Here is a 16,487-nt window from a genome sequence, read left to right as displayed (position 1 = left end):
CTCAGCAGGCGGGTTAATTAAGAACATGTTTTCATGAACAATAACAGGCTGGCAGGAGAAGACCTCCCCTGTAGAGAGGGAAGCATAGCTCAAGGCCTAGCTCTCTCGCTGTGGAGAGTCGAGGAATATCGCTCTCGCTGCGATTTCCAAACGATAAACAAAGAGAGAGAGAAAGAAAGGACCAGAGGAGCTGTGCACATTGTTTGGGGACCTCGGGACGATGCATTCCCTCTCTCCATTCCCCTGACACGCTACCCTGCCACAAGACCTGATCCGTGCGCATAAATTACCTTGAACTGTTGATAATCAATGTGCGATTGGTTGTGGTGGGAGGCCTAGCAGAGCGAAGCCCGGGGGGTGAAGCATCTTACTTCGGATATTCAATATGCAGCCAGGGCGTCCTGGCTCGCTGTCATAGGGGGATCGGTAATCGTCTGGAATAACTTCCAATTAATGAAGCAGATGGTATTTCACCACCAACACCTGGGATGTCCCGGTGCTTGGCAGACAAAAATTAATTTCACTTAGAGTAATATTTCAAAGTGTGTTAGCCCTACATTTCCTGGTCTTGTTTTCATCCACTGGCTGTGGAGAAAGCTGATAAATGGCCTTCGTCTAACACTGGAAGCCTGAACGACCTGTTGTTTCAGCTCAGGGCAGCCCTGGTCCGCACAGTAATGCTGTAGAAACACATAACTGTCTGGGAAGCTATCCAAGAGGCACGAGGGCAGAAAAATGAAAATAGCCAAATTCCATGTGACGGGCTCTCCTAAGTTAATATGCGACTCTGTACCCTGCAGAGAGAAGGTGCCGGAGTCGTTGCCCCTGGCCCAATGCAGTCTGGGTAAATTGTGTTAGCTGGGCAAACATAGCGACATGAGGGGATTAGAAAGGAATGCAGGTGGAGTCTGGGCCAGACATGACCTCGACTGGGCTACACTCCTGTCCCCTGTTTTGTCTTCTGCAGAGAGGAAAGAGTACAGATCGAGCTCACTCCATTTGTGGAGCTACGTAGGTTTTCATGAATACAAAAGGGATATGGATGTGATTAAGAGTCCACTTAGAGGAAGATAATTTGATTGGCTTGGTGCCTGTAAGAAGGCAGGTGGGGCATGTGTGTGCCAGAGTTCTCGTTTCGCCCCCCCTGCACATCGGCAAGGTCGACATGTTATGTCACCAACTGTCAGATGGAGTCAGAGATAGAAGAGACCTCAGGATATTACCCCAGTATGGGTGGTATGTCAGAAACATTACGAGTCACAGAACACAGGCTCCAGAAAAATGAAGGACTGGAGCTTCAAAAAACCCCACAGAGTTAAGGTTAGCTTCTTCACACTGAACCCTGGGAACCCTGCCTAGCAACACGTCCGTAGCAATTAAAGGTTCCAAGGCTGAGATGCAGGGGGACAGTTTAGGAGGAGACACAGGGAGGGGAGGCTGCAGTGACTTCCCTCTCACTCTAGGGTTTTTCCCAGGAGGATAAAACAGGAAATGGGAGAAGAGGAGGAGGCGGGAGCCGGCGATGAGAACATGAGCCTGCTCCTCTAACATAATTAAACTTCTACTTTGATATAAATCTCTGCTCTTATAACGGCCAGGGTCACCCAGCTCTGGTCTGTCAATTTGATTTCCAGCTGCCCTCCTGGAGACAGGAAGAGAACGAGAGGCTGGAAGATGAGAGTTATCAGGGCGAGCTGACATTTCACTGATTGGGTCGCATGATAATATCGGAGGGATTAGGCCATTCTCACTACTAAGGAGGAGGTGGAGGAGGAGAAGGAGGAAGAGGAGGAGGAAGAGGGGGAGATGGAGGAGGGGGAGAAGGTGGATGGTGAGAAGGAGGAGTAGATGGAGAAGAAGGAATGACAGAACTAGAATTGATGGTGGTGCTGGGCCATTCTTCTCAGACAGAAATAATAGCTCAAGTCAGAACCTTTAATCATCTTATACGTCTCCAAGGACTAACTGTGTAATTCACACGACTATGAAGTTGATGGAGGTGCCAGACACCAGATCTCAATGACTGCTGCCTATACTGTGAAGATTCGCACCTCTAAACCATAACATTTCTGTACAGCAGAGAACGTGTTGGATATGAGGATTTGAAAATGAGACTAGTTTGCGTGACTCGTTTTGAACGTCCACAGTGAGTGTGCTTATTTCTACACACTGGATACAGTACGACACTGGTGTCATTCCACCACTTGGCACTAGCGCTTCCTCCCTCTTGCACAATCCAGTATTTGAAGTAGGGTTGTCTATGAAGTCTAAACTTTAGTCTAAACACCACTGTAGCCAGCTGGGCCACTAACAAGCTATCTGATGGTGTGGGTAGGTGGTATTTAAACTAAGGAGAGAATTGAACCTGTTCAATTGTGGGATTACCAGAGACAGTTATAAGACCCAACTTCTTGATTCGCCCCATGAAGAAAACAAACATAAGTTTTCTGTGAATGCACATTAGCAGAAAGGACCTCTGCTTCTTTTGTGGGCGAATCAGGTAGGTGGGGCGTAGTGGGTGTTTTGAAGGAACATATAGGACACATGCACCTCGCAGTTCACCTCCCTGTTTATGCTGAAACAGATTCAGTCAATTATTTAATTAGTAGCTTTACCAGCTGAATATGAGTGTTTATCGGGGAGGAAGCCTCTGTCCATTAAATCCTTATTAGACCTCTAAATGCAGTAGTAAGTCACATGACCCCATCCCAGTGAGAGATGATTGGCTGTCTCTGATTGTCCTATAATTGATGGTCCTCGGTCTCTGTGCAGAGCTGTTTCTAGGCTGTTGTAGCCGAAGGCTGGAGACCAGTGGAAATATTAGATAAACGAGTGAGTGAGTCATAAGAGGACGTAGAGAGAAGCCACATGAAAGGCAAAGAAAACCATCATATTTCCATTAGGTTTAATGCTTTCCCTCAGCCCTGAACACATTAGTGCCATTCATCAGACGATGTGCAAGACTTACTGGGGAAAAGATGTGGTTCTGTATGTTGTCTTGAATGAATTCACTTGCATCAACAATCTCACGCGAGTAAGCTAGTTTATGTGTCACAAAGCGGTCAAAATTGCAACCTTTGAATTAGTCTCTTTGGAAATGCCCTGGACTGTTGAAAACAATTGTGTTTTAAATTGTGTCACTCTAAATGTGACATTATGCAGATTAATGCCAACCTTTGTTGTATACACACCTACAAAGCATATTCCGACAGCACACGTGTACAGTAGAATTCGGTGTTCACTGAGGCATTATCTTCATGTAGAGAGAGAGAGAGAGAGAGAGAGAGAGAGAGAGAGAGAGAGAGAGAAGGGAGAGAGAGAGAGATAGTATAGCAATAAATGTATAGCAAACAATGATCCAAGTGTATACTGTGTAGCAAAAAATAAATAAATAAAAAAAAAATTCAAGCAAAATGTAAGTAACACGTAGGCAGCAAGGACTTCAAAGAAAAAACAAAACCTTTGTGTACAACAAGAAGTCGTCCTCTGTAGGCACCATGTAATGAGGCATGCTGGGAGCCCGAGGCAATTGGAGATATTCATTCGATCATGTGAAAAAATACTCTGCTGGAAGACGTCCTGGAAACGGTTTAGTTTTGTCAGTGTTTAAAGTTCAACTTTCAAAATGGCTCTATGGAAAGTTTTATAACTGTTTGTGTTTTTATAAGGCTTGGGAGGGAGGATTGTAGGCTATTTTAGAAAATTAGCAGTTATTATGTTTTTTCTTTTTACAAGGGGAGCCGTTTACATCTGAATATAGGCAACACTTACGATTCTACTAATGAAGCATGGCATTAAATGCCAAGCTGAAGGTCGCCTGCTGATCCTTCAGAAAATAAACTGCGATATTTCTGGAACAGTGAAAAAATATTAACAAAAATAATCATGCATGTGGTCTAGAGATTATTCTGTAATCAAAACCGCTGCCCGCAATCGCGTCCGCACAGTAGTGCCTGTCTATCACAGCACGCTTTCGCCGACAACACTCCAACATTTCTCATCAGTTGAAAGAAGCGTGAGACGCATTTCACGTTCAAAATCAACGAGAAAGACCAATTCTGACTGCTCTATTCTTGGAAATGCCAGTGGGAGAGACCATATGCTGTAAAACCACAGAATTTAACTGTCTCTCAAAACTGACTGGTTGCTTTGAAACAGGCGGGTGAAGAGATGTTTCTACCCCGCTCCAGGCCTGGTTAAATACCACATTCATGAAGTTCTCAAACTGAATAGAACTATACACCACGGTCATACACTCATTAACTCAGAGCTGACTTTTTCGCCAGCTCTTCGTGGGTGGTGGTAGGTTGGTGGGTAATGCTATAGCTTTTGATTAGGCTATGACGCTGATTGAGGTTAGACAGGCATGCTGTGCTCGGTTAAATGTGAATGCCCACGAACGGCACTGACACCTGCAGTCAGCGACCAACTCTTTTGAAAAGGTGATTTTCCATAACTCTTTAAAGAGCCGTGGCAATACGGAGACGGAGAAAAAATAGCACCGGTACGTTTCCGTGAGGAGGTGAAAGCTGTTCTCATGAGATGGCATAACGAGCTGCGGCTGCAAACGGAGCCGCGATATCCGCCCATTAAACAGAAACCCGGGGTTCGGCCGGCGTCGTTAAAAGGCAGCTGCACGGGTCATGGCTGACACGAGCGCTGGCTTCTGATAGCAGCTAAAGCTAATTGTGAAAAGGCTCATTATATCTGATAAAGAAGAACATAAATCATACGGAAGGGTTGACCCGCGGCCGGCCTCAGACGTTTGGCAGGGGACGTCTCACCGGAGTCTACTCCCAATACCTAGATCTCATTACGTTAGCTCCTTGACAATGCGCCAACCGCATTTTTGATAGTGCGCGTTGTGAGTCCAGCTTTACATTACCACCCCTGATGCGCAAGGCTGTATGAAAGGAACACGAGACCACGGTGACACCAGATCTTGAAATGGTGGGTGGATATAAACCCACCTCGCTCGCACGGAGGGCCAGGAAGACCTCGGTTGTGTGTTCACGCTCTCAGTCTTTTACCTGAAAGAGTCAGAGCTCTGTGATTGTCCGCATGTGTTTTGCCATAGTTCACTCATTCATCATACAGCTCCCCTGTTTGAAACTTTCCCGGTGTTTTTTTCCCCTATTCAGTGGCTGCACAGATCATCAACGAGGTCTAAATGTACCACTGACTGTGAGAAAACAGCGAAATGAAGAGAGACAGAGATAGAGTGAGGGCTAAAGAGACACACACCCACACAAACACACACACACACACACACCCATCCACACACGCACACACAGAACAGTGATGAATAGAGTGCTTTCCCATATATGAAACATTGCCTGTTCCCCCAGAGTTTTGCTTATGAACCGTTGCCCATCTCCAGGCTATGGTCCACTGGAAGCAGCTTTGGCCCAGTCCAAACCCAGGAAAAGATATTAACAGGCTCATTTACAACATATTTGATGCGAGGAAGCCCAACTTGCTCTGAGAATCACACTTGGCTCATTGAAATACATATTGGATTATTGACTAATGTTCTATTTCCTGAGTAGCTACAAATACTGTATTTCCTGCTGAGTTTCAGGGGTTTCATTCATGAATGCAATTTCTTTATTAGTGAACCTTGGAATGTGAATATGAGTTAAAGAAACACACTTTACTGGTTTTGAGATAGTTTACAACATAATACATATAGCAGAAAACTAAACATACCTTCCATCTTATCCCTGTGTTAGTCATCATTCTTATTGGTCCACTGAAAACTTTTTCAATTGTGATGAGTGTGTGAGAGGGGAGTTTACTGTGAGGAATATTAGGAATATTACTGTAAGGATGTACACGGCCTTTGACCTAGTCACAGTCACTATTACCACACCACTGGCAGCAGGCTACCAACCTCTTCACACACAAACACACACACACACACACACACACACACACACACACACACACACACACACACACACAAATACAAATACACACACACACACACACACACAAATACACACACACACTTCTTCTCTCTACTCCTCTCTCAAATGGGACATTTCCAGCATAGCTCCAGAACTCTGACATCCACTGTTATTCTTACACATGCCTAATTTCTGCCCGACACATTTGAAGCCAAAACAAATATTCACTTTCGCTCGCCTCTGTGAGTTTAGATTATCCACTGGCTCTTTGACAGCCAGTGGAAAAAGTGATTGTGGACAGGAAGCATAATGTATGTGTTCAGTAGACCCAGCTGAGTTCTATTATGTGGATGTAGACAAGTTGAGATGACCTGTACCACAGAGGAAAGACCCAAATCCCAGAATGCACCAGTATCATATTTTTAAGAATTCAGAACATTGAGAGCTGACGGGTACAAAACTTCTCTTCGCCTCTTCTAGCTTCTCTTCCTCCCTCTCACATCTGATTTGCTCTTTCCATCCTGTCCCTGAGTCTCCCAGCATGCACGGCGGGTGAGTGGCAGCGAGCAGACTAATGGAGCGTATTAGTTCATCCATCATCCCGTGTAGCATCTGTGTGCTAGCCTGGCCATGACTCCCCAGCAGTCCCCTGGCAGGACCAGAGCTCTCACAGTAACTCTGTCTGTCTCCCCCAGACTATTGGACTATTTAGAATAATAGAAAAGTTAGTGTGTCTTCGAGCCACACAATTGTTTTTATGCCAATACCCATGTTGCCATACTTATAAGTATTAAAAAGTACAAAAGATTTAACATCTCTGTGCTTTTTAATGCTTTTCCAGCTGTTTCCACCTACAGCCTTTTGTGGAAGAGGCATCGACTGCAGAGACCACGCTGCAATAGTGGACTAACACAAACCTCTCTGCCCCGGTTCAAGACCCAGCCCCTGCATGCAACAGCTCGTACTGTGAAAGAGCAGCTGCAGTTGAAAATAGTAAAAAAGTCAAAGTATGTGATTCGAGACGCAACCCCTGCCTCCTCCACTCAGAATTTGTGACCAGGTGTCACCAAACTGTAAAGCTGTGCTAATTAAGCGAGCAGTAAAAGCCTGGGCCTTAATTAACAGAAGAACAGCGTTATAAAAGACAGGAATGTCAAACACTGGAAGCTCACTTGCATTCCGCACCACAAAGGAAGGAATGCAAGACTTATGGAAGGGAAACGTATGTGTGTGTTTGTGTGTGTGTGGGACTGTAGTTTATTTAGCTTGAAAACATTCAGCACCACAAAGTCACATCAATTTGTATTCTAATTACACTCTGACACACACTAAACAAAAACCCATGACCTCAACTTACCAAACTCACCCACATATCAGTGTACTGCAGAACCACACACACACACACACACACACACACACACACACACACACACACACACACACACACACACACACACACACACACACACACACACACACAGACCACTCTCTGTCCCAGTTACCCCTGTATCACCCCTGCTGAGTTGCAGACGGGGGCTGTGGAGGCTGTTTCCTCACTGCTGCTGTGCTGTTGTCCTGTCTGTGAGTGGGCTCCTGGGAGCCGGCTGGGGACCAGGCCTGCGGGCCCATGGGGGCCCCTGGCTGGTGGGAACACCTGCTGCTCTAGCCTGGAGGACTCAGCTATCCCACGTGCCCTGGCTTGCTTGCGTAAAGGCATGGTGTTGTTGGGGTGGTGTAATTGAGAGTTTACTGTACTGTGATTCCTCAAGGCTTGTGGATGTTATGAAGTGGCAGTTGAAGGTTGCATCACTGAAATAATATCAATGTTGACATCCACGCGCCCCTGGAACATCCAACCTCCCCCATACCCATTTCACTAATCACTTTCTGTCCCACTGAATCCTAATAAAGTGACCTATGTAACTGCAGTGTTGTCCCTACACAATTAGACACGTGTCGGAAATATCGATTTGTCAATCCAACTAGGCCATAGTCAATCTGGGAGCTGCAGGGCAGTGTTCTCTGGAACAGCCTCTCTCTCTTTCCTTCCCCCTCTCTGTCTCTCTCTCTCTCCCCCCCCCCCTCTCTCTCTCTCTCTCTCTCTCTCTCTCTCTCCCTCTCTGTACCTCTTTCTCTCCTCTCTCTTTCTCTGAAATCCCATTAAGCTTGGGGCAATCTCCGCCGAGAGAGAGAGAGTGAGGGATGAATAGAACACACTCAACCCTTCTCAATCTTATTAATAGAGTTATGAGTAGAGTTGCAGATGGACTATATAAAACTGAATAGGGCTTCGTTTCAGTAATAGGGCCTAAAATTGGCCAGCGAGCCTTTGTGAGGTCTATTATGTGAAGGCCAGTATTACATCCCTGGCTAGCGACGGATAGAAGACTGTGTGGGATGGGTCTAGCTCAGTGGTGGAGCATTTGACTGTGGATCAAGAGGTCTCAGGTTTGAACTCCCCTTTCGGATAAAGGAGTCCGCAAAATGAACACAATATTACATGTCATTAAAGTTTCCTGTCAGTTTGCCATGAAGGGGCAAAGGTCTGCTCTTCAGAAGATGAGATGGTTGGCATGGTAATGTTGCTCCTCCTCCTCCTCCACTTGTCTGCTGGAGTCATCAGACATCAAAGAGGGCCGAGTTTGGAGGAAGCTGTGAGGATTAAAGTGCTGTAGATGTTATGAGTCATAATTACCCAGCTTTTTGAGGTCTAGGCACTGGGAAGATATTAAGACAACTGGGATGTTTAGGCCTAAAAAACAGATTAGGAATTAAAAAAAATGTTAAATGTTAGTTTGTCTATTAAATATTCTGGATGTCACTGTTGCCCATTTCACCCAGAGGTTATATTAAGCCTACAATATACTACCAGCTACAACACTATAGTATCAGCAAGAGGTTTCTGTAATACATTGTGCAACTAGTATTTTATCTTCTCTTTTTCACACATGTAAAGTCTCTCTGTCTCTCTGTCTCTGTCTCTGTCTCTGTCTCTGTCTCTGTCTCTGTCTGTCTCTGTCTCTGTCTCTGTCTCTGTCTCTCTCTGTCTCTCTCTCTCTCTCTCTCTCTCTCTCTCTCTGTCTCTCTCGCTCTCTCTCTCTCGCTCACTCTCTCTCGCTGTGTCATAGTGCCCCACAGTCATCCCCTTGACCAAACATCAGGCAGACAGACTTTGGGTGGCAGACAGTTGTCAAGGTGACACGTTTCCTCATGACCGAGTCCCCGAACGCTCCGTCCTCCTGTGTCCAGCGGAGACATCTGCCCAGGACGCAGACCGAGAGACGGACGGGAAACAGCTCCCGGCGCTCATCTGGAAAACCACCAGCCTCCCTCCCTCCCTCCACCGGCCTGTCTCTCTCCCTTCCCCGGCCTGTCTCTCTCCCTCCCCCGGCCTGTCTCCCTCCCTCCCCTGGCCTGTCTCTCTCCCTTCCTCCCCCATCCCAAGTTTCTCCCTCCTTCTGTCCTTCCTCCGAGGCACCTCGCTCCCCCTGCCATCGTCCCTGCGTTCCCTGTCTCTCTCTCTCTCTGTCTCTCTCTGTCGCTCTCTCTCTCTCTCTGTCTCTCTGTCTCTCTCTCTCTCTCTGTCTCTCTCTGTCTCTCTCTGTCTCTCTCTGTCTCTCTCTCTCTCTCTGTCTCTCTCTGTCTCTCTCTATGTCTCTCTCTCTCTCTCTCTCTCTCTCTCTCTCTCTCTCTCTCTCTCTGAGTCTCTGTTCATACGGTGAATGTAATCCAGGCTTACGCAGATCATACAGAATGAAACTCACTGTCTGGGGATGCGGGGGACACACGCGGCTCTTTATTAATCACCGGAGCTGGGCCTCGTTGTCTGAAGTTGATCCCTGCGACAGCAAAGCAGAAATCTCTCTGACTAAGCCTGTTAAAGAGAACAAGAGTCCGCGTTTAAGCACCTTTAATCACCTTGTGATGAGACAGGGGAGTACATGATCTCTTTACCTGCTGACTGGCTTTCAGGACTTTGGTACACTATGCTTTGGTACGGTATGGATTATTACCTCAGCTATGCTGAATAACGCATTCATTTTGTGACTATTTTATCCAAAACCAGCAATGGGTGGGGATTTGAACCTCTGACCTTTTGTTCTACCATTGATCTACACCCATATCCCGCTCCACCCCCTCTAGTAGACCCCCTTCATAGAGGAGACTGTTAGAGAACATACTGTATGTCCATTTCCAGTTAAGAGAAGGCTAATTCATGGCTACTCTAAAAGTGAATGACAATCTGTCTTCCAGTTAACATTCCAGAGGACTGCGGTGTCTGAGAATAGCAGTGAGTGTATGTCTGTGCGTGTGTGTTTGGGTTTGTGTGTGTGTGTGCGCGTCCGCGTGTGTATGTGTCTTCACAGAGCCCGGGGGTAGGTTTAGGTGTCGCCGTCTAAAAAGACAAGACAAGGTCACAGAAAGCCTGGCTGTTCTCAAACTGCTTTTTCATCACCAAACACGGTTCCCGTGCTCTCTGCTGGGTCTGAGTTAAACCCACGATGCCGTCCTCCCCTCGCAGCTGTGAATCTGTCTGCTCCTGACCTTTCACTGGGCGATGGGTTGCCGTGGTAGGTGACAAGCCTCACTTCTGGATAGGACGAGAGAAGATATGTCCCTGTTTGAATGCCGCTTTGGATAAAAGCGCCCGCCACATGACTATAATGCAACCTGATGTACATGTAAGTCAGTAGTCAGTGTGAAGTACAATGTTTATGAAAAGGGTGTCAATGTCTCAAACTGTTGTGCTAGACTCACTAACAGAGACTGAGAGGGAGAGAGAGAGAGGGGGAGAGAGAGAGAGACAGAGAAAGAGAGAGAGACAGAGAAAGAGAGAGAAAGGTAGACAGATAAGAGGAGGAGATTGGGAGAGACAGAGGAATTGAGAGCGGGAGTTAAGGAGAAAGGCTCAAGAGATGAGATGGAGAGAGGGAGGGATGGACAGAGGGAGGAATAGATTGGGAGAGAGGTAGAGAGAGAGGGATGGAGAGAGAGGGAGGGATACAGAGGGAGGGAGAGAGACGAGAGAGGAGGCGTCTTCTTGGCAGAGAGCCTGAGAGCTACCTCAGAGGATTGCATGTTGCAACATAACAGATAGAAGCTGTTTAGTCTCTGTGGTCTTTCAATTTGTGAATTAACTTGAGCTCGCAGAGACAGCTGTGTACTCGCCTTCCTGTAGTAGGACAGTTTGATTATCATGTCTGAATAATAGACAGTACAATACAATGGCTTGGCCTGTTGACAGTTGCCATACTGCCTTCATCAAATGTTGATGTGGTGAACAAAAAAAAGGAGGGGTCTTTTTTCGTTGACAGCCAATTGATTTCACAAAGCGAACCAGGGATTCATTTGCATAACAAATACCGAAATGAGTATTCCACAAACACAGCAATTACAACAATGACAAATAACTTTTATTAAATCATTTTTTTTTGTTTGTTTTGTTAGTCATAGCTGCTCCAACACATGTATTTACAAACAATGGCCTCTGTGTGACATGGATTTCAGAACATTGCGGTGAAGAGAGTTGGACCGGTACAAAAAGATTTTTTAGGTGGGTTGGTGAAAGTGGACAGGGGTACATGTGTCTAAAGGTGAGGGTTATCAGGAGAGGGGGTACAGGGGTGAGGGTTATCAGGAGAGGGGGTACAGGGGTGAGGGGTATCAGGAAAGGGGGTACAGGGGTGAGGGGTATCAGGAAAGGGGGTACAGGGGTGAGGGGTATCAGGAGAGGGGGTACAGGGGTGAGGGTTATCAGGAGAGGGGGTACAAGGGTGAGGGGTATCAGGAGAGGGGGTACAGGGGTGAGGGGTATCAGGAGAGGGGGTACAGGGGTGAGGGTTATCAGGAGAGGGGTACAGGGGTGAGGGGTACAATGACAGGGGCACAGTGGTGTCAGGTTCAAGCTATACGGTACTATGGTCCAAAAAAAACTTTGCTCAAGAACGGATACTCCATTCTGCTTCTCCATCTTACTCATCCCTTCAATGTTTAAATGGAACATGGGACTCAAATCAGCCCAATTCCTACAAGCACACTGTGAAAACCAACAACACTGAACAAGATTTACAAAAAGTAGGCGCTGGATCTGCTGGATCCAACCGACGCCACATCGCACAGACATGGTGTGTAAATCTACTGTCGTTCCCAGGCTCCCAAACCGTGAAAGATCTGGAAGGAGCCACAGGGACGAACCCTAAAACCCTCAACTAAGACGTCAAACATGAGGCACCTATAGGACATTTAGGATGCAGACACAGCGGAGCAGAGTAGCTTGGCAGAAACAGGGGGCAGGATGCAGAGCAGTGGGCAGGCTGGGGCAGGGGTGAGTATGGTTGGAGTGCACTTCCAAGGTAGGACACTTCTTCTCAACACACACACGTGTTGGTGTGCGACGTACGGGGGGGGGGGGATTTGAACTTGCGACCTCTTGATCTGCAGTAAAAAAGTGTGGGTAGCTGACACGACTACTGCACATACGGTGATCTCTGAGTTCAACACTGCCACCTCGATCCTGTTCCTCTTACAAAATACATAAAAAATGAAGCCGTTTTTTTTTTATATCAAACAACAAATCCTTTCCTCCTGTTAAGAGTGTTAACGTGTCTTGGTTAACTCCGAGCGCTCTCCCTGGAGTCGTGTAAAACCCTAACACTGTACATGATAGACTACGGCAGGATACACGGTATCCATGAAACAACACGCGTGTGTGTCCAGTGTCGACTGGATGCAGTGAAGGACGTCCATGACCGTGAATTTCCAAAAACCAAATTAAAAAACCACAGATCCCAGAATGCAAAGCGTTTGGTGAAAATACGGCCCTGCGCTCTTCTTTGCTGAGAGGTTGTGTTAGCTTGTGTATCTCTTGAGTGAGGGAAATATTGACCGTCTTCCTGCGTTTGAGAGCCCCATTATTATTGATCTCACCTGGGTCTCTCTGCCCTGTGTTGCTCAGTCAGACCCACTGGTGGTAGAGTTACCCCTGCGGTGAACAAGATACCTCTCTCTCTCTCTCTCTCTCTGCTGATCTTACCCTGGGGCTGAAAAGGACACCAGGAAGACTCTCTCTTCCTCGCCTTCCACTCCTGCCTCTTCTCTCTTCCTCACAGTCTTTTTCTCCGTCTCCTTCTCTCTCTCTCTCTCTCTCTCTCTCTCTCTCTCTCTCTCTCTCTCTCCACTTCTCTCGTTCCCTCTCTCTCTTCCACCTTCCCCCCTCCCTTCTTCCTTCTCACTGGTGGTCGATCTTTCATTCCAGAAATATCCAGCATGCGTCTCTCAGTAGGTGGTCTGAATTGACTCCACTGCTGACAACATCAAAGAGCTCGTCTAAATCAAGCCTAGCCCAGCTGCTCCAAGGGGCCTGCTGTCCCCAGCGTAGCCACAACCTCTCAGCCAAGTTGGGACGACCCACAACCAACATTGGGATAAGCTACAACCAATGTTGGTGCAACTGTTATCTAATGTTGCATAGGGTTAGGGTCTTTTACCAACATTGGGACAACTTCTCAGGAATGTTGGGACAACCTTTAGCCAATGTTGGGACAATCTTTTGTAGAGTATGGGACAATATTTAACCAGTGTTGGGACAACTCTTAACCAATGTTAGGACAACTTCACAGAAACGTTGGGATCATCTTGCCTGAACAATATTTTACCTATGTTGGGAGAAAAACGTTAACCAATGCTAGAACATATGGTTATAGCCAATGTTGGGACCTGTGGGTTGGTCATCACTGCATCCTGACCATCCAGGGACACAAGGTGCTGCTTATAGGGAGGGAACCTCCCCATTCAAATTGACTAGGATCAAAATCAAACGGCTTTAATTCATGTTAATAATGATGTCATCCCTGAAATTCGTCTGGAATTTGTCTTTATGTACACAATTGTAATTTTGTAAAGGTTATGTCAGTGAGTAATAGCAAAAGTAACAATAGTGACTGGTAAAATGGGCTAATAGTGTGTGTTATTATCAAACACAGTTAAAAACACACATAGTTAAAGTATGCTACACTCCTACATCCTGGTACCAAATCTGACTCCCTCCTCTGTCTGTCTCTGCTAGACACAACAATCCATTTCATTTGGAGTCCAAACTCAAATGTTAAATGAGCACAGTGGAATATAAACCAAGTGTTCCAGAGAAGAAGAGAGACTTCTGGTTTCGTGTGTTTCTGATGTGGTTCTGCCGCAGTCACAGCGACTGGACATCCGCAAACACCCCAGAAGAAGAGGAGAGACTTAAAACAATAAATAGGAAAATACATTTGCCAAAATATCATCACACCCACGCTGCTCCCAAATATACAACCGTATTGGCTGCTACACTTGAATTATGTGATTCAATAAAAATAAAAATAAAACATTAATCGATCGCTAATCCCCTAACAGGACAGAAAGTAATGTAACATGAGTGCTTTTATTTTATGTCTTTGTTGTTTATCTCAGAGAGAGCGTCTTCCACCGTCTCTGAGTCATCGAATTGAACCGCATCACCTGAGAGGAACTTCTAATGGACTCTTCAAAGGCAGGAGAACAACCGGAGCACACCTCTCCACGGCAACACACACGTTCTCCATGGCAACGCACACCAGCAAGAACCGCGGCTCCTTTTCCTATTGGCTAGTGCGTCCGCCACCTTGAGCCTGGTTCCCTTTGTGATTGGCTGGTCGTGTCAGTCTCAAGGTCTTCTTGAAATTCCCCCAACAGTCCTCTGATGTAAGACTTTGTGGTGTTCACGACCACGCCAGGTCTGTCTGGAGTGCGTGGGGAAACAGGCTCTCTACCTTACAGAAATGGATCAGCAAGTGTGAGGGGGGGCTTGTTTATATATTGAGTGTACACAACTGTAGACTATGGGAGGGGAAACAACTTGTCAGATTCAAAAGGGTGTTCTATCCTTCACAACTAAGTCCACAGGACAGCATCGATCACAGAAGCTGGCATCTAGCTCTCTCCTTCACGCTTGGAGAGAGAGATTGTCTGTTAAAAAGTGCTCCTTTTTGGGGGAGGGGTGGTTGGGGGGGATGTTGTATGTTGGGTTGGGGAGCGGGGGCGGGGCTGTGGTCCAATCAGGACAGTTCGTGGTGAAGTCCAAATGGGGGCGCTATAAAGACAAGATGGCCGCCAGCGTGAGCAGGGCGGAGCTGAGCAGGAGGGCGGGGCCCCGGACACGCCCCGCAGTGCTGACGTCGCCTCGGGACGGCTCGGCGGACTCGTGACTGGTGTCATCTGGGGAGAGAGAGAGAGAGAGAGAGAGAGAGAGAGAGAGAGAGAGAGAGAGGGGGGGGGGGAGGGAGGGAGGGAGGGAGGGAGGGAGGGAGGGAGGGAGGGAGGGAGGGAGGGAGGGAGGGAGGGAGGAAATGAACGTTGGGAGAGAAGAGAGGAGAGGATGAGAAGCACATAGAGCTTGTCGTCCTTGTTCACATGCTGGTACTGTGGCCCTGTCATCACATCCATTTCCCCTGTTACTGAGGCCCCATTCTCCTACTACAATGGACAAATCTGAGCCTCCAGGATAATCTTAGATCATGTTTTACATGCACACACAGAACCAGACACTCACACACACACACACGCACACACACACAGCATCAGCCACCCACACACACAGTCAGCCACATACACAATTGCCAAAACACAAACATAAACACACACACACACACGTACACACACACGCACATACACAGTACGTCTGTACTACAGTACGTCTTTAGAAATACCAACCTCTGGGTTCCAGGGAATTGTCGACTCTGTCGTTGACGTCAAACACCCGGTCGTGAACACTCACAGTTTTCACACAATTGTCTGCAACAAAAGCAAAAAGCAAAGCACATTTTTGAGATGTTGTTCTGTTTCTGCTTTTTGTCAAGACGTTGCTGCGCAGGCCGGCTGGCGGGTTTGTACAGAAAGGCAGGTTGTTCAGACAGACGTGGACTCACTGGCTGGCCGGACAAACACTTTCAATCGGAGGCAGCTGCGTCTCCCGTTGTCTGCGATGGTGGAAGCTGTGGAGACATGGAAGACAGGAAGGTTAGGAGGTGAAATTGTGTCTGTATGACTGTTCCTAGGTATTAAGGATCAGACAGACAATCAGTCAGACAGAGAGGTCGCTAGACCCACATCTGCTACGTCAACTTTGACCGGCACAAACTAAAGTCAACACCTGCAACATCAATTTCTATTGGCTCCTGGAGACACAAGCATCTGCCAATCAAGATATTTCTGGCTGGAGGAGTTCCAGGAATGGATCAGTAACACAACCTGTAACACCTGAGTCTATTGGCTCAGAGAAACATCACAAATCTGTAACACCTGAGTCTATTGGCTGAGAGAAACATCACAAATCTGTAACACCTGAGTCTATTGGCTGAGATGGACCAAAGCACCTGACACGCCTGAGACTATTTCAGCCCGTTCCACTACTACATACTGCTATGTAGCATCTGTTGAAGTGTGCGTGGCCAGCGCTTCTCTACCACGGGCCTCTACAGTCCTGTGGGAGTTTGAGTCTGCCTTCAACACGAACCAGGGTGGAGAGAGCCGAGACTAAGTTTGAATGGAGAAGAGGAGTAGGAG

The 16,487-nt window shown here is 47.0% G+C and overlaps 1 protein-coding gene across 3 annotated transcripts in view; it reads right to left on the bottom strand.

The window, feature by feature from the left end:
* Positions 1–11,301: 11,301 nt before the first annotated feature.
* efna5a (ephrin-A5a) overlaps positions 11,302–16,487 on the bottom strand; it is a 54,580-nt gene continuing 49,394 nt past the window's right edge. For all 3 annotated transcript variants that reach the window (XM_084687464.1, XM_084687465.1, XM_084687466.1), the window contains 3 exons: positions 15,851–15,916; positions 15,636–15,716; positions 11,302–15,140 (listed from right to left, as the gene is read on the bottom strand). In XM_084687464.1, the coding sequence (XP_084543590.1) occupies positions 15,016–15,140; positions 15,636–15,716; positions 15,851–15,916 (272 nt within the window). In that variant the 3' untranslated portion in view covers positions 11,302–15,015. The remainder of the gene's footprint in view (positions 15,141–15,635; positions 15,717–15,850; positions 15,917–16,487) is intronic.

This window comes from Hypomesus nipponensis, chromosome 22, assembly GCF_054491055.1.
Source record: "Hypomesus nipponensis isolate SF chromosome 22, ASM5449105v1, whole genome shotgun sequence".
Classification (NCBI taxonomy): Eukaryota; Metazoa; Chordata; class Actinopteri; order Osmeriformes; family Osmeridae; genus Hypomesus; species Hypomesus nipponensis.
The sequence above is the reverse complement of the archived record's forward strand: the minus strand, read 5'-3'. Positions and strand labels throughout refer to the sequence as shown.